Source organism: Acyrthosiphon pisum, chromosome A2, assembly GCF_005508785.2.
Source record: "Acyrthosiphon pisum isolate AL4f chromosome A2, pea_aphid_22Mar2018_4r6ur, whole genome shotgun sequence".
Classification (NCBI taxonomy): Eukaryota; Metazoa; Arthropoda; class Insecta; order Hemiptera; family Aphididae; genus Acyrthosiphon; species Acyrthosiphon pisum.
This window is the reverse complement of record NC_042495.1, coordinates 49,414,342-49,432,921: the sequence shown is the minus strand read 5'-3', so window position 1 is coordinate 49,432,921 and position 18,580 is coordinate 49,414,342. Positions and strand designations below refer to the sequence as shown.

At 31.8% G+C, this 18,580-nt stretch overlaps 4 protein-coding genes and 1 pseudogene across 6 annotated transcripts; 2 read left to right on the top strand and 3 right to left on the bottom strand.

Annotated features, from left to right (window-relative positions):
- The first annotated feature begins 200 nt into the window (after positions 1-200).
- Positions 201-4,663, top strand: Obp2 (odorant-binding protein 2). Its single transcript, NM_001160056.1, has 5 exons — positions 201-480; positions 1,791-2,075; positions 3,721-4,009; positions 4,117-4,196; positions 4,288-4,663. The coding sequence occupies exons 1-5, from the start codon at positions 427-429 to the stop codon at positions 4,309-4,311; spliced, it is 732 nt and encodes a 243-aa protein (NP_001153528.1). The 5' UTR covers positions 201-426; the 3' UTR covers positions 4,312-4,663.
- On the bottom strand, positions 4,456-9,578 carry LOC100167212 (serine/threonine-protein kinase Aurora-2). Its single transcript, XM_001942907.5, has 7 exons — positions 8,726-9,578; positions 6,563-6,751; positions 6,287-6,478; positions 6,077-6,208; positions 5,723-5,881; positions 5,245-5,476; positions 4,456-5,149 (listed from the first exon to the last, which is right to left on the bottom strand). The coding sequence occupies exons 1-7, from the start codon at positions 9,064-9,066 to the stop codon at positions 5,066-5,068; spliced, it is 1,329 nt and encodes a 442-aa protein (XP_001942942.1). The 5' UTR covers positions 9,067-9,578; the 3' UTR covers positions 4,456-5,065.
- Positions 9,579-9,771: 193 nt separating this feature from the next.
- On the top strand, positions 9,772-12,254 carry LOC100159028 (FYVE, RhoGEF and PH domain-containing protein 4). Its single transcript, XM_001942688.5, has 7 exons — positions 9,772-10,083; positions 10,155-10,285; positions 10,368-10,589; positions 10,647-10,833; positions 10,941-11,371; positions 11,438-11,566; positions 11,688-12,254. Exons 1-7 carry the CDS (start codon positions 9,972-9,974, stop codon positions 11,799-11,801), a joined length of 1,326 nt encoding a protein of 441 aa, XP_001942723.1. The 5' UTR covers positions 9,772-9,971; the 3' UTR covers positions 11,802-12,254.
- LOC100163104 (uncharacterized protein F13E9.13, mitochondrial-like) lies at positions 11,825-14,472 on the bottom strand. 2 transcript variants are annotated; one of them, XM_016807258.2, is made up of 8 exons: positions 13,964-14,472; positions 13,786-13,868; positions 13,127-13,267; positions 12,869-13,068; positions 12,625-12,752; positions 12,422-12,542; positions 12,238-12,333; positions 11,825-11,954 (listed from the first exon to the last, which is right to left on the bottom strand). In XM_016807258.2, exons 1-7 carry the CDS (start codon positions 14,040-14,042, stop codon positions 12,270-12,272), a joined length of 816 nt encoding a protein of 271 aa, XP_016662747.1. In that variant the 5' UTR covers positions 14,043-14,472; the 3' UTR covers positions 11,825-11,954; positions 12,238-12,269. The 2 variants fall into 2 exon arrangements, with proteins under 2 accessions (XP_016662747.1, NP_001232958.1); NM_001246029.1 differs by lacking the exon at positions 11,825-11,954 and having other exon boundaries at positions 12,234-12,333; positions 13,964-14,139.
- Positions 14,473-15,474: 1,002 nt separating this feature from the next.
- Positions 15,475-18,517, bottom strand: LOC100161077 (annotated as a pseudogene). The gene has a single exon (XR_511048.3). The product of XR_511048.3 is annotated as a single-stranded DNA-binding protein 3 pseudogene (transcript).
- Between the last annotated feature and the right edge of the window lie 63 nt (positions 18,518-18,580).

Genomic DNA, 18,580 nt, shown 5'->3' with positions numbered 1-18,580 from the left:
GCGCCGCGCAAACAGGACGCGTCACTTATGTAAAACGCGTTCGGGGGGAAAATGGAAAAAAAATCGACGTCCTCGCGTCAATTTGATCTCCGCAGAGACATTGCGTTTCATTGCTATTTAATGTGCACAGAGGTCATAATCATAACCCCGCGACAAAGGCACCAGGTGCGTATAAAAGACCTCGGGGACCGCGGCCGGGCGTCAGTCGAATACACTCGTCGATAGTCGTACCAGGTGACTTTATACTGCAGCGCGAAGACCACATAGATCAATATTACCGTTTGTCGCGTTTTAGAGTTAATTATAAGGGATACACGCGGGCAAGTTTAAATTTCATTAATTACACCGAGCAGTGCAATATCATAGATATCATCGGCGTCGTGCGAGATCAGCTCTTCGTGCATACCTAGTACATTCGTCGACATTATGAAGGTATCTGCAGCGACCGCCGTCCTGGTCGCTCTGGTCGCCACCGTGCAGGTAAAACCATTCAATACCACGTATATATTTATAAATAGGTCCATACCGGTAATAGTAGGGTAGTTGTTTATTATCACTTATATTTATATAATGTACCTCCAGCCGCCTCGCAGTTTTGTTCCGAACTTGAATTTCCATTTGAAACTTTTCCGTTGGCTCATCTATATAGGTTCCTGCAGGGTCGGGGTGATTTTTGGTATATTAAAATCTACAATCGATAAATAAAATAAGTCTTTAAATAATGGTTAAAAAAAAAACTAAAATCTATGGGGTTTATAATACGTTTAGAACAAGGAGTGCTGAGAATTCGTATAGCAAATACACTAAATAATGGATTCTTCCCAAAATCCATTTTATTTTGACATGACGCCCCAAATATCAGTTGGGTATCTTTGTTAAGTCCATCCGAATACTAACTTTTTAATACTGTTTCTCAAGTCGGGAATCTATTATCTATTATATATATTATCTTGTAATTTATATTCGTAGGTAATTACTAGTTATAAATCTTATAATTATATAGGAACAAGAACCCTCTAATAGCTCTATATATTTTTACAGTGACTCCGCTGATTCTTAAGTAGTCAAGTCTCAACCTAAGGGTCACTGTAATATTACGAAGACTGATATAAATATCTAGATATTTTTTTGGTATTTTATTATACACACGTCTATAGCATTATAATTTGAAATAGCCTTATAGGTATTAGTGGATGTTGGAGGGAGGTTCCTGGTAAAAAATTGGATCTAGTTGGTACTTTTAAGAGATCAAGATTGAAAATTGTCAGTATATTTTTAAAAAAATAGTGGGGGGGAGAATATAAACTTTAAATATTATTACTAAAATAATTCTTTGGTAACCAAAAAGTTAGACCTGCTTCACGTCGTCAATACTCTAAGTTTAGTTAGTCTGTTTTTTATTATAAGCAATGGTTTATCAATTATCTTTGAATTAAAATTTAACACTTGCAGAATATGCAGATATATTACAGTGCCTATACTCAATGACGACCGACGCCTTCTGTACTGCAGATACTTACGTCCTACTTGATGGCTTTTTTTTTGAAACCACGATGTAGATACATTTTAGATAGATAGATTTTATATCTACATCGTGTTTGAAACATTCACATTACCTACATTTATCACATAATATTATATGGGTCGCAAATAATCTATATAATAAAATTACAATGGGTATCGAGTCCAATAAGATTAAGACCGTTGGTATAAAAACCTGCATAACGATGAAATAGTAGAAATAGTAAATACTAATTAATGATCATTACAACTCGGTGTTTCTTATTCAGAGCTCGGACCCATGTAACATATCTACTTGCTACAAGAGCGGCACGACGAAGCCGCCAATGGCCGTTACGCCCACTCACCTGCCGGTACAGTCATCGTCCACCCAGACCAGCCACCCACAGACCACGTACGCCAAGGATCACGTGCACGGTTCAACCACCACCAAGTCCGGTGTCAATGCTACGGTCACGACAGCCAGCGGAGCGTCCGTCAACGGCACTGAACCGCCGGCCGTCGTCAAGTCTTCCGCCGGAGTAACCGGAAACTCCACCACGCCCAAGCCTACAGTATAAGTCGTTACAAATTATTATTTAAGTTAAAACCAAATCAACCCAACCGGCCAACCCTCCAAAAACGAGAGCACACTATTTGTTTTTCCTTTTGACACTGATACCTATTTAAATATTTAATACCCTACCAACAATAGGGACTAGCGGGTGACATATCCGAAACTAAATGTAGATATATATATGCAATAATAATATAAACTGTTGCAGTAGATATCTTGTATTGTACTATTTTAAAACGTCGGGCTACAGTTCTCCAACATTTAGACAAGGATGGATCGTCTATGGCTATCCCTAAAAGTTTTCCAACTTCCAAGTACCCTTAAAACTGAATTTAATAATTTCATTTTAGAATATTTTATTAATAAATAGGTAGTAAGCGATAAATGTGGAATGAATAAAACATTATTTAATTTTTATTAACAGCAACCGCATATTATTTTTCAAATTATAAATCAGCGTTTCACAACCTGTGGTATAGTGGTATACACTAAGAAAATCTCCCTTTATAAAAAAATGGCATGGATAATTATCACAATAAATATTATTTGGTTTATTTGATATTAATAATATAAATAAGGATTGTACATATTTAATTTTCTTTTTATGCATTAAATTCTTATATTATCGTAATTTTGCAGTTCCTAATAAAATTAATTTCCATACATGTAAAATAACGTAATCATTTTTGATAAGCAAAAAAACAAACGTTATTTTGTCAAATGATACATGAAAATGTTCAAACAATGTAGGTGGTATGCGGATATAAAAAGGTTAAGAACCGCTGTTATAAATCATAAAATACCAAGGAAAAATCACAACAACGTAGGACTATTCAAATACGAAATGTACTATTAGTACACCAATAACTAATAAGAATCATCAAAATAAAAATATCTACCTAACTGCAAGTGTAAAATATTTAAAATTGAAGTACCTATCTAATTATTAATTAAGTACTACATGCGCGTACAGAACATATAAAATATTTAAAATATGAAAATTAAACAATAATTCAGTAAATGTGTGTAAAAAGTTTTAACTAACAAAAATTATTAATTTTATCGAAAAAATGGCCAAAGAAAAATTTTCAAAATTAAATTAATTATTACCTACCTAGTACTTAATTTAAACTTTTTGTTACGCAATCTGTTAGAGTAGGTACGTCAAAATGTAATTCATTTTCTACAAATCCATTGCTCTAATGATAAACGTATAAGCAAATAAAAAATTTGTTTTTGTCGTCTTTTGTTAATGAAAAATAGTTGAATTAAAATTGTATTTATCGATTCTTAAGCATTAACCAGGGGGGGTTAATAATTGTACAAGATCTTCGACTACGGCGTACTCTCGATTACAATTGATCGTATATTGTATATTATACATAGGAGCCTACATTAGCGCAAATAGGGGGGGGGGCTCGGGGGGACTTAGTCCCCCCAAATTTCTGCCAGGTCCCTCCAGTTTAAAAGTCAGTAATTAGTACTGAGCATATATAATTTTTAGAAAATATTATAAGAGGGGCTTTAGTCCCCCCAAAATAATTTGTCTATTTGCGCCTATGGGGGAGCCTACCTAAAACAGTTTAGGATTTTTTTTTTATGTTCCCCGCAGCTACATGATGATATTCCATTTATTTACACAGATGACCGAAGGACATGTGGCTCTGAAACAGAAGTTGAACACAATTGCGGTGAAGTGCAAGGACGAGCTGCACGCGCCCCAAGAGATCATGGCACTGGTCAGTAACACGGTAGTACCGCAGAACGAGCAACAAAGGTGCTACTTAGAGTGCGTGTACAAAAATCTTAATTTGATCAAAAATAACAAGTTCAGTGTGGAAGACGGCAAGGCGATGGCTAGAATACGCTTCGCAAATCAACCAGAAGAGCACAAGAAGGCAGTAACCATAATAGAAACTTGCGAAAAAGAAGGTGGGTTCGCGATTGTCTAGATAAGTTTTATTGAAAACTCGGGACTGGCGAGAAAGTCAAATATACAAATGTAATTTCCGGATGATAATCGGGTTTTATTCTTACAGCTGTTATCGATCCGAAAACCACTGAAAAATGCGCAGCTGGACGAGTAATCAGAAACTGCTTCGTCAAAAACGGAGAAAAAGTGAGATTATTGTTTTAAATTTTGAAAAAATATAACATGTTAAGTATGTTTATGATATGTAATTATAATTATAAATATATTTACCATTTAGATAAATTTCTTCCCTAAAGCATAAGTCTTGATATGTGGACGGAAAATGGAAAGAATGAGTTTGAAAATTTCAATCAAACATGGATATACTAAAAATACCTATATTATGTAATATTAAATTATTTAAGTTATGATTTTTACGAATAAAACATAAAAAAAACTTAATTCAGTATTTATTTTATTAGCATCCATCATAAAAATATTTTGATTTAGAACATGTTAAAAACTACAGAATGTCAAAAATAATATACTATTAGTATGTACACATTAAAATTATATTTTTTAATGAATAGGTATATATTATAAATCACAGTTTAGTGTGGACTTATTTTTATATAGAAAAGAAATATATCAACTTCACCAATGTAAAAATTAAATTATGAGAAAGTATCCAAATTTTTTTTTCATACCTGCATAATTAAAGAACTATTGCAAACTTTAATTTTCCTTAGCATATAGTATATAATATAAGTGTAGTAAAATATAATGATAGTTTAAATAAAATATGAGACAATTCATGTCTTAAAGTATAATAAAACTATCAAATTAAGACTTAGGGGCTTTTAAAATAGAACAAAAAAATGTTATACACAAAAAAATGTCATTAATGCTAAGTCTTAACAATACAATTATTTTGTTTAATTACACTTTTTAAAATACCACAATAACAAATATAATAGATAAATTAAATTCATTAAAAAGTCTAGTTAATTTTTTTTTAAATAATTACATACAAAATATATTCCATAAAATTGAATTCTTAAGACTATTTGTTACTTTTAGAGGTTTGTGTGTATTTTTATCCAGTCATGTAGTAACAGATCTTTGAGAGGTAAACGAGTCTCTGGTTTCACTCTTAATAACTAAACAACAGTAAATTATATTATTGTATTATGATATATCATATAAATCCACATCTAATATAGGGATTGAAAAATTATGTTTAAAAAGTACTTACACGTGATATGAGATCTCGAGCCAGTGGAGCAACATGTTGCGGGAAAATATATTGAGCATTTAATATCCTTTTATACGTTTCTTCATACGTCGAAGCTTCAAAAGGTGGTTTGCCAACTAAAATCTCATATAATAATACACCTACGCTCCAAACATCGACTGATTTGTCATGAGAGTTTCCACTCACCATTTCTGGTGGCAAATAGTCCAAGGTTCCACATAATGTCATGCGCCTGAAAAATAAAAATAATTTATAATTTATAAAACACAAGTTATATACTCCGGCCCACGAGAGAAGTAACTCGTGTCCCGACCAAATCGCGTCCGAATCCGCGCATCTCCACGTATTTGACATACAGCGAAAGGCTCTAAGTGGGGGAATTCCGTCAGTCAGCATGCGCGAAATGGGTTACTTCTCTCGTGGGCCGGAGTATAGGTGTTAACTTTGAAATCAAAGAGGCCTTTTTAACAATAATTACTTTGAATCCCGTGTATGTACGGACCACCCAAAATCAGCAATTTTCAAGTCACCTCCTTTGGTAAGTAAAAGATTCTCTGGTTTTATATCACGATGTATAATATTTTTATCATGGCAATAAATCAACGCTTCTGTTAATTGCTTAATATAAAATGCTGCCCTATTTAACACAATAGTAGTACATATTATTTTTTTAATCAAATTAATAATTTTTCTATAAATGTTCAGGACAAGTATAAATAAATTATTTTAAAGTTAGAAAAAATGTATTATTTATTGATAGGTGTATTATTAGTTATAGTTTATACAAATACATCTAATAATTTTAATATCACATAATTTGTATTAAATTTACCTATCTTCAGAGAAACGTTGATTTTCTTGAGCTTGCAATTCTTTGTACAGCTGTTTAGGTGCATATTCTAGGATCATATATACTCTAGCATCATCATGGAAATAACCAAACATACGTACAATATTAGGGTGCCTGAAAAAAAAAGATAAATATTAATTTGCTTTACATAGGTGCAGAATATTTTTTTAATTTAATTAATTTAGCGTTTACCTTAGATGTGTTTGAATTTCAATTTCTCTTTTGAGCTGGTGCTCAACATTTGCTTTTAAAATTTGCGTTTTAAATAAAACTTTAAGAGCAACAATAAATCCAGAACTCTTTTCTCTGGCAAGATACACATTTCCAAATTTTCCTTTTCCCAATGCTTTACCAATATCAAAATTTTCCAATGTCCATTTCATTCTATTTAAATAATAAATAGTAAATACATACCATTATTAGGTATTTAATGATAATTTATTTATTATGTAGGCATGTTAAACTTACTCATTTTTTTTATCTGTTAGTCCCATGTTTTTATTGTTTTGTTGATCAGTAGAAGGTTTTTCATCAAGGGTGGCTGCCTTCAAATTGTTCTGGAGTTGATTGACTGTTGTAGGTGGATTGGCCACTTGTGTAGCTTTTTTTGGTATATTAGCAACAGTTGGAATTTTAAATATTTCTTTGGGGGGAACCCTGAAAAACAAAATTATTTATTTTTAACAAGTGGATATATTATAGTACTATTCATGGTTCATTTATTACAACACAAGATAAGGTTTGTATAAGAAATTAAAAAAATAACTAATGATAAATCCTGGTAATTTAATGATATTTAATGAAACTATTTAAGTGCACAGTACCTACCTACTTATTTGACATTTAAAATTTCATAAGCTTGTGGATAAAACAAAATTATAGCAAGGATTAACTTAAAGTATAGAATATGGGTAGAAATTAGGGAAGTACATAAATATGGTTGAAATATTATTGAAAAATTGTCTAAGAATAAAAATTATTAGCATAGTTTCTTTATGAATAAAGCATAGGTAAGAACAATGACTAGCGTGCAACAAACTGTTTTACTTCATCTTGATACTCATTAATTGTAATACCTATAAAATATTTTAATAGTAGGTATGAATAATAATTTATCTAATCTTAAAATATTTTAATTCAAAAAATATTAAGTACCTACTGTGAGCTACATATTATTATTTTAAATTATAACAATGTATGTAATTACATTTTAAAAGCCTATAAAAATAATTGGTAACAAGGGAATTTCAAGATTATTTAAATACAAGATAGGTAGGTAGTTACCTGTATATTTATATTGTTAATTATTATTTATCGCTTAACCTTGAAGCCTCAACAGTTTAAAGATTACTTAATACCATTATAAATAATTTGGGGTTGTCATAATATGTACCGGTATTACAATTGTTTTGTGATAATAATAATTCCTTTATTTACGGATGGCCAATTGTTCTGGATTGACACTTTAATAATTTATGATTAAGTTTTGTTTTTAATTAAATATTTTTAACCTGTGAGTTGGGCATGCTTGGTATATACAATATAGGTACTTATATCCAAATCACAGAGAAAACGCATAATCGCTTGCGCATCCAAATGAACATGATCCGTAGTCTTAAAGTCTAAATTCTCCCGCTACGGGGTACTTTTACGTGTATATAACGGTAATGCTGTGAAGTCTAGTGGTGACATTTGACAGGCAGCATTCACGCTGATAAAGTGGTGGGAATGCGCAGCATTATACGAGTTTTGGGCGCTGAGTTCACTTGGTAATTTGTGTGTAGAGAGCCTTAATATATTTAGCTATTAAGGCTTTCTAGATAAGTATACCTACTATGACCTATAATATACCTATCTTAGTGATAGGTACACCTTAACTTTTTTTTTTTTTGATAATTATCTTTATTTATTATTATTATTATTACAAAAGAAGGTTTATTAAAACAATAAACAAATTAGATATAATGAAAACAAAAATAAGATTATATTAGTTAAAATTGTATTTGACATATTTTGATGATATTGAATAAAATAAAACATACCTATATCTAATTTTATTTTCCAAATGTACCTATACCTACATACCTACTGTTAATATTATCGGTTAGGTAATTCACTATCTGGCCGATAACACAGTCACGGATCTGGATGTAGGAAGTAAACTCTAGTTGTCCGTCCTAATTTATATTTTATTGTATAGGATCTGTTATTTGATTATCGCGCAATTAATTTTTCAAGGTTTTATCAATTAAAAAAATATCATTTTTATATTTCTTTCGAGGAAATATTACAATTTAAATACCACATTTTATATATTATATTTTTTTTTGAGCATATTATTTGTTTTTTAAACGCATAAATGAATATATATATATATTGAGTACTAGAAGACCTCTATGTATCATGCATATAATGATTGATTCAATACCTTAAATGGTAGGTTAAGTTGGAAATTTCTCAGTGTTTGTCAAAAACCATAGTAGGTATACTGTATTCAGGGACATGCAACCGCCAGGTACACTGTGATATTTTAAACTACACATGTTTCCTCAGACTGCCAGATTTACATAATTCTGTTACCAAGACAAGATCACTCACATTCACAGGTAGTTACATCAATAAGCATCTCACCTTGACTGGGCCACCGGTTCACACGGCTGTGACGGTGGTTTTTGAACGGTTTTGGAGGGCAGATTTTTAGTGATGTCCGGCTTGCAACTGCGGTTGGAGAGCTGTTGGCCGCCAAACTTGGGAGGGTGTAGTAGATCCGGTGTCTTGTTAATAGTTGTAGACACGGATCGACGGTACTGCGCACCAATCGGTTTAGCAACCGTGACGGTGTTCGTGGTCGTCCCGAAACCCACGGTGCGACGGGGCGCGGACGAAGCCACATTAGAAGCCGCGGCGGTTACCGGCGGCGGTCGTGGCCTCTGTATTCTGTTTTCTTTTGACTTGAGTGCGTAACTACTCATTTTCGATGAAGACTATAAATTAATGAAGCGGAAGATGTGATATTGAAAATAAGGATCTCAGGAAAAGAAGTTGAGTCAGAAAATACTCAAATACAGAATACCTATTTAATACTATAATGTAAAGTTGACGATGAAGAAATTGGCAGAAATCAGAATACTTCAATACTGAAACAAAAATTAGAACCCTACGTCCCTACTCGCTAGTCCATACGGCCGACGACGGTTATTTTTAAAATACGTCATGGAATGTGGATTAATCATTAATAGCCATCTGGAATGAACTTATCATCTGGGAGCGCACAGTGCATACGCCAACGACAGACGTAACCTCTTTGCATCGAAGAAATCAGTGCGGCAAACCGATATTGGTCGTTCGAATTTTAACAATTTTGTGATTTTTTGGTCGTTTATGAATGATGAAAACCTGATGAATAATGATCCAAACTCGTAAGATAATTTTGGGTGAGACAATAATATTGTGAATTGAAATATTTTTACAGGACGGTGAAGAGTGAAGACAGTTCGGCTATTTTGAAAATTCTCAAGTTTCAGAATTTTTCACAAAGCAACCACCTTTGTATCTTAATTGACATCGGTTTGTTCATCTATCTGGTCACACTGGTACGGTCGTAACGTACTTTTTCTACGTTTCCGAAAAACGTCATAATTAATTCGAATGCCGATTGCCGCTGCGGCTGATTATAAGAATTGAGATTTCAGGTGATGGCTGATGAGTGATGACGATTTGTTCAGTTTTACCATTATTTTGTATTATCATATAATCGCCAGTTCAATCTCAGATCTATTTAGAATATTTTCAATAAGCTATTCAGTTTCCGTGATCCGTCTCCCGCCGTTTTGATTCATACTGTGCACCGCGTTCGATAAATTTAAATAATTAAAGAATGGACGAAATTAGTTCGTTTGTGCCTATGACGCCTCCGAATCATTTTGTCAAAGAACTGCGGGGAGTATTGGATCAACAGAACATACTTTCGGCCAAAACGAAACAAAAAGGTAAAACCGAAATACCCGTTAACTTACATCGATTCTTAGCTTATTATAATCATTTTGTTGTCGTACAATAGTGCTGCGGGACTTGGACCAACATATTTGTGATGATAATGAGAAACGCATAGCAAAGTTGAGGATTCGATCCATTCAAGAGATATGTGTCTCAGAAACAAACTATATCCACCAGTTAGACAAATTGATAACAGTAAGTCTGTTTGAGACTACAACGTACTTATATTTTATGCCATCACATTGTTTTAACTTAATATCTAACCGTATTGTTACAGTATTTTAAACGCCCAATGGAAGAACAGAAACTCGCCTCAAGTCAAGTCATAGGTAAATTGTTTGGCAATGTTGAGACAATACTGAACGTGAATAAAGAACTTTTGGTTCAATTACATCCGGCAAAAGAAAATATTGGACAAGTTTTCTTGAACACTGCTCCATTTCTTAAACTTTATTCAGTTTACGCATTCAATTACAAGAATGTATTAGATACACTTCAAGTAAAAATAGTTTTTTATTATTTAATCGATTTAAAAACTAATTGTATTCACTTTTAGGACTTACCAAAATCTCATCCAAAACTCTATCGCTTTGTATGTACACAAGAATCAAGGCCAGATGTATCTGCTAAATTGAATTCACTCTTGATAACTCCCATTCAAAGAATACCTCGTTATCTGATGCTTTTACGTGAACTTCAGAATTATACGCCTACTGAACATCAAGGTTATAATGATATTAAAGGTATGTAATTACATTAATGAAAAAAATTCATTCTATTTTTAGTTTAGGTTTAAATTTGAATATCATTTCATTGTTTAGTAATTTTTATAAATGTTATCCATTTAAAGCTGCAGTAGAACAAATAAGTAAAGTCGCAGATCATATCAACAACTTAGTTCAAGAACAAGAAAACATGTCCAGATTAGTGAGCATTCAACGTAGTCTTTCTGGTTGTGGCAAAGTGAACATTGTACTACCAGGACGTAAATTAATTAAAGAAGGGCCTCTTATGAAAGTGTCACCCGAGGGTAGTACATCTATTCCCCGTTACTTGATATTGCTCAGTGACATGATACTATATTGTAAAGAGTGGGTGGATCCAGAAAAGTTGGTTTGTCTCAGAGTATTGCCACTCAATAAGTGTGAAGCCAAATCTGTCATGTACAAAAGAGGACTGTTTTCAATAAATTGTCAGTCTGTGGAATTTGTATTTTACACAATGGACGCACCTCATGCCACATGTTCTTGGGTAGAAATGTTGCAGCAATCTATTGACAAAGTATGTTAATGATATGCATTATTGATAATTAATTATGTTTTTGTTGTAAAAATGATTTTATTTCAGTGCAAAGCCAACTCTTTGATGCCAGTAAAGAGATGTGGTCCTTTGAAATTGGTCAAAAGAAAAAAGGAGAACAACACAAATAAAACTGATGAGAATTGTTATTCAAGTCCGACTAAAAAAATGAAATCGGTAAATAGTCTTAATATAATATTAAATACAAAACATTTTTTTTTTTAAATTTTAAAAAATTATACTTATAATATATTAATTATACTAAGTACACCTTTCTTATAATATAATTTTTTTCTAGGATTCAACAATTGTTAGGTCAAATCAAAATATGTCATATATGGCTTCAGCAAGAAATCTCGTATTCAGTTTTGGATCAACATTAAAAAAATTAGTGGGAAGAAATTCGGTATAGAGAATCAAAAATGGATATAATTATTTTTTTAACTTATAATTTTTTTGTGCTCCATCCATTTCCGATCTCAGTTATGTTGTCCATTTTTGTTTGAATGTAGTTGGTAACAATTAACTAATCATATTTGAATAATATCTTTTGTGGTAATGTTTCCTAATGTAGTAACATATATTACTTTAGTTAAATTTGTAATTTTATAATTATTTTTAAATTTGAATATTTTCACATTTATAAAAGTTTGTATTGTAAGTATAACAATTATATTTTTTTACTACTTAATTTATTTTTTATTAGAAACATGTAACTAGTTATTAGTTCTTTTGTACAATACTTATTACTTAGGTATACCATATTATAAAAATAAAGACCATAACATATTACGTTAATGGCCTATGATCAAAATTGTCTTCATGTAATCAAATAAACGATAACTTACATTCAATAATGAATAAATCAAGTTTCTTTATTTCAGTCATTTCTTAGGCAATTCATAAATTCTAATATAACAGTGTCATCGAGTTCATTTTGCCACCTGTTAACAAAAGTTGTTGTCAAATATTATTTACCTATGTATAATTATTGTTGTTTGAGCTTTAAAGTAAAAAGATATATTCTCATACATGCCATGTTTCTTGAAGTGAGATCCAATTATGAATCCGTCCACACCTCTGTACTCATGTACATTGTTTATGGTTACACCAGATCCAACAAGTACCGGAACATCCACAGAGTTTTTAACCTCTACAAAACATAATTGTGAATTGATAAATTTAATATTATATGCTATGTTCATGTAAAAATAAAATACATTATAATTGCATACCAGTAACATCATATGGTTTGGCGGGTTGTCCTGTTGCAGTTCCAGTCACTATAATTCCATCGGACAGAAAGAATTCTGCTGCTTTGGCAGTTTCTATTAGACTTACATCTTGAGTAATGGCATGTGAACTATGAGTAATAAAAAGAACCAAATAATATATTTTGTTGGACCAAAAGATCCTTGATCTTTACAGTTTGCAGATATTTAACTTAGTTAAGTAAACACAATAGTACAATGAAATTACCTGTGTTTTTTTTTTACATCCGTAAATATACACACTTCTTGTGCTCCTATTGATTTGCGATACCTCAATAACTTACCAGCACATGCATCCATGTAACCTTCGTCAGCGACATGACCGAAAACAAAACCTTCAGCCCTAATAAACTGGAAGTCTGTTGCATGTGCAACAGCGATTGCTTCTTCATTGGCTGCAGCCAATATCTAGAGTTGTTATCAGCAAATCGGTAAATGTTGTACAACTATAATAATTCTAACCCACTTGCAGACCACAAGGGACGTGTTCAGGTACCAATTGTCTAACTGCTGTACAAATTCTAGTCATTGAGGACACAATTTCTGGACCTATTTCTTTGGCAGGCATATAAGGTATATCATGCATATTTTCAACAATAATTCCGTCCTATAGTTGATGACAATTGATAGTTATAAGATTATTGTATTAGGCACTGTCTCAAGAGAACGCTATACTTGCATGTGTTGTATCCGTCTTACAAACACAACATGGCAGTGTATATTCCGAATCCATTTAACTATAATGAAATTTAGAGGTAACACTCTTACCTAATCAAGTGAATCTCTTTTTATATATGTTTTTTTTATATTTTAATTTTAAAGAGAGTTAAAAGAGTATTAAAGAAAGTTTTCTAAGAATTTAAGATGTACAAACAATTTACAATTTAAACTACTCGTAACACGCTTTAAAATTAAAATATAAAAAAACAACACAGTTCACTAGATAACAGTCTTACTTTAAAATTTCATAATAGGTTAATTCTCTCTTATATTAAACATAACAGAGTTAATAGAATTATTCAGAATGCACAGTTAAACTGTCCCCCGTTTAACACATATGTTTATAAGACAGAGACAATTCATGCGGGTGTAGCATCTTTTTAAGTATAACTGTTGAATGCTTACTACACCACATTTCATATATATCTCAGCTTCTTTGCAGGAAGTGTATACTATTTGTTTAATGCTTCTATCATGCAACGGTGTGCCTGAATATCATTATTCAAAGTTGAAAATAGGATTCAAAATTTATCTAACGGCAATAGTGAAATGTATCTGTTGGTGCATACTTATACACTCTTACCTGGTAATGGTTTAACATGAATCATCCCAAAGACATTATTTAATTTCGCCTTGAAAATATTTTGAATGGTATTCATCATAAAATAAATAATTATTTCACATTAAAAATGTGCCTTCTGTTAGAATTTCCTATATAATTACCATTCCATAATTTCACTGTTAGGTAATCACTATACCCCAGAAGTTTTATTGTTTGAAGAACACTTATCACTTAGATAAGTCATAATATTTGACATTAGTTCATAAACCATAACAATATGAAGTCATGAAATCTCATTTCTTGCCTTTTGACCTTTGTTGTATGGTGCAACATAATATTTTTTATTAAATACTCCTATGTGCTGTAATAATCTGAAGAACAAGAAGCACCAATTTATTTGGATTTATATCCTTTCACTATTAGACATTACTGAGATCATTCAACATTTCAACATTTGAATAAATTCAATATGTATTTCTCAATATGATTTCATGGAGGCAAATATATTGAGGTTGAAGTATTTTTTTCTCAGTTATATAGGTATCAATAAGATAGACAATGATTATTTTTTTTTGTAAACTATATAATAATATTATATTATATATTATATTTATTAGAATTAAATTTCATTATAATAAGGAAAATAATAGGACCTAAACGTCGAAACACAAACAATCTTTTAAAGAAACTAAGATAAATAATATTTTTGTTTTTATAACAATAATTGTATACTTAATTGACTTAACGTATAATATTATATACCATTATTATAGGATATAATACGTGTATGTATATATAATCTTTATCTTTATTTTTCATTTTTAAATAACTTTAAGAAGATAAAGGCAAAAAGACTAGAGTTTGATCAAGGGGATAAAAATGAAAAAAAGGAAAGAATTATTATTGATTTGCCAATAATATATACTATATACGTACATATTTTTCTAGATTACCTTAAAATGTAAATAGGTTTGTATGATTAACAATAAGTAGGTAGATTGCTTTAATTTTTTTTTTTTAATAATTGTCTAAATATTATTTTTTATCCACAGCCTATATGTACACATCAATATTATATACAATAAAGCAATATAGATCCTCTTATTTGACAACATATTTTTGTCTAATTATAATATTGATATAAGACCATAATGATACATAATGATATATGCTATTGAGGTTCTTGAAAATTAACAATACAATTTTAAATAACCATATTTAATTTTTTGATTTACTTTACAATACTTGACATAAAATGTTGACACCAAATTATATTTCTTAACAGATGTATATATATATTCTGATTAATGTTTGAAATTATTTAGTTTGTTTCAAAAGAATCTTAAACAAAAAAGTATGGGATATTATTAAATTTAAAACGGAAGAAAGAAAGAACATCCAAGGTACAAAACTGGAAGTATCAAAATATTGATGAATGCACATGAAAAAGATTGTAAAATAAATGTTAATAGAATTTTTCATTCAAATTGGAAGTCATAATTAAAGCATGAATTGTACTTAATAATAATTCAAAATTATCTGCGCGTATATTTAAAGCGCTTTAAACATTTGAGCCAAACTATATATTTTATTTTTATATCAGTATAATAAATAATAATGTCTATACTACTTTTAATACTATACAAATATTGAATACTTAGATATTAACTTAACTAATTAAAAAAAAAAAATTATTAATTATTTGCATCAAGCTTTAAGAAGAAAATATTTATGGACAGGGTTTGGTTGGGAAAATATAGTCACACTATGTAGAAAAAACATTAAGAACAATATTTTATAACACTAAATAAGAACAATATCAGAACGCAGTAGAGCGTTTTACATAATTCTTAAAAAAAAAAATTTCATGCAAATTAAACAACAAATTTTAAGTTGTCCTCTCACTAAGTCAGCAACATACATACACAAAGACGAAAATGGTTTAAAAATAGATTAAATGTTAAAATTAATATACAATATAAATTTATGGTACACTCTAGGATAATGTGATGAGTCTATAAGAGAATCATCTTACATCTTTCTCATTTCCCTCGTCTTATACATACATTTCAAACAAAAATAAATAAAGTGTGTAATAATTTAAAATTAATTAAAATTATGGGCATAATAAATCTGAATAAAGCCCTCTAATTGTTAAAATTAACTGGTATCCCAACCAAAAATTTCAAGGATATTTTTAAGTTGTTTTACTAATTAGAGATTACTGATTATCATATAAATTTGTAGGTATGCAAAAAGAGACATTATGCAAGGTTTAAGCACATGTCATCACAAAACGAATATCAATATTCGATAAAAAATAAATTAAACTCTCATCACTTGTCATTTTTTTACAGAACAAGCATGAAAATACTAAATTTCTTTTTAAATCATATACACGGTAGGTTTTTTTGGATTGAAACTTCAACAATAATTTCAGTGTTTACATGTTCCTCAGGAGAAAAAAAATATGAATAACTTTAATGCATTTATAACTATTAAGTAAATTCATACTTAATATTCATCACTTTAAAAAAATTAACATAATTTTAATAATAAGATCAAAAATACCAAATGGTAAATTTAGCTATTTTTAATTTGTATATTATTTAGAGGAGAACTATATTTATAATGCATTAATGTTTATTGTTGATTATAAATGCTGTTTTAAATAGGTAATCGTTTATAATCAATAAACAGTTTGCTTGGAGTAAGTTAATGTTTTTTCTTATTCAAAATATTGATTAAGCATTGAAATAAATATTATGTCCATTTTTCCATAGGGGACAAATTATAATAACTTGCATTGCAATAATGGTAATTAGCTGTAGGCCCAAAACGGATAATTATGAAATACTCCTTTGGTTACATAAGTTATAAATCTAAATTCCGATAATCTAAAATATAACATACAAGATTAAAGGTGATCCACAGAAATGTCTTAAAACACTATAAAAGAAATAACAAAATACAAGAAGCACATAATATTGACAGCGTTTTCACATGACACGCTGGGAACTATTTACAATGATATTAAGTAATCTTTAAACCTTTAAGTGATAAATAATAAGTAATAATATAAATATACATACATTTTGGCAAGAATTTTTTCTAAATACCAGAGATGATGAGTTGCTTTTAAAATGCCTGCAACTTTTATGGTATGTAATACTCTGGGTGGTCAGAATCTTTTTCAAACCTTTTTGCTTCTTCCTGCATACTTTCTTTAATTTTCAATATTGCCGCAGATTCATTTTGATCGTTGTCCACAGGTCCACCATATCCTCCTAGGTTATAATCACCCATACCACTACCACTATCATCTCTTGGTGTGCTTGGCCCATCAGGCGGAGATCGTTTTATACCTTCAATACCATCACCATTCATTACAGGGCCCATTGAATTTGGTCCCATTGGACCTAATGGTCCTGCAGAGTCAGGATTTCCCATCGAAAATTCACCTGGCATACTACCGCCAGGTACAGATTTCATCATTGTGTACATATTTTCACCACCAGAGTTTGAATCTTGAGGACTCGCCATCAATGGTGTACCAGGACCGGGGGGGCCTTGAGGGTAATTTCCAGGTGATGAAGATGTATAACTCATCGGATGATTTGGATTACCCGGTGTCCATTGAGGTCGACCAACTGGACCCATGCCCATACCAGGATGCATTCCAGGGCCAGGGCCGGGACCCATAACATTACCAGGAGGCATTCCTCGCATTGGAGGACCATAGCCACCCCGTGATAGATTCATTCTAGGATTCATAACTGGCGGTCCAGGACGCATAATATCCATATTATTCATCATGGGTTGATTTGGGCTATTAAAATCATTAGGCATATGAGGTGGCATTCTTACACCGGGCCGAGGGCCACCGGGATACCTAGGGCCCATAAAAGGCTGGTTCATCATTTGATTGTGGGGAGCATTGGGTGGTGGATGAGGGCTTGATTGTGATACAGGATGAGTAGGTGACGGTCTCATGTTTGAGTTGTTGAAAAAACTTGGCGGCATTCCGGGTCCGGGAGGGATTGAATCGTTAGGTGGCATTGGGCCCATCGGCCCAGGGGACGGTCCAGTGTTGTGTCCAATGCCATTGACGCCACCGGGGTTGTAATTGGTTGGATTAACGAAACCATAGTCGTGGAATGTTTTGGCTTCACTGGAATGTTCGCAGTTGTCGCGGCGTTCGGGCGCCGCGCAGTACAGATCCCAAAATACGCACCACCAAGAGCTGAGGAACCCGGGTGGCTCACCTAGAGTGATGTTTTTGTCCCAGCGAATCTCGCTAAGGAACGTTTGCGCCGCTTTGGAGGCACCTGTGTGCAATAGGTATTCGTAAACATAAAGCGCTAACCTTTCTCTGGCTTGTGCGTCCGACGGCACCGACGACCCCTTGCCTTTCGAATACATGGCGAGCACCGTACGCCGAACACAAACACAACGGTCGATACGAAAGTCCGCCAAACCTATGTGAGACCGATCTTGGATCGCATTAAATACATAATTTTAGCATCAATAAAAACGTAAACACTACAAAACAACAAAACCATGATGGATTCTACTTGATTTGATAACACTGTGCGAACCCCGGAATTCATGGAGGAAACCGCGTCGACAAAGACGTTG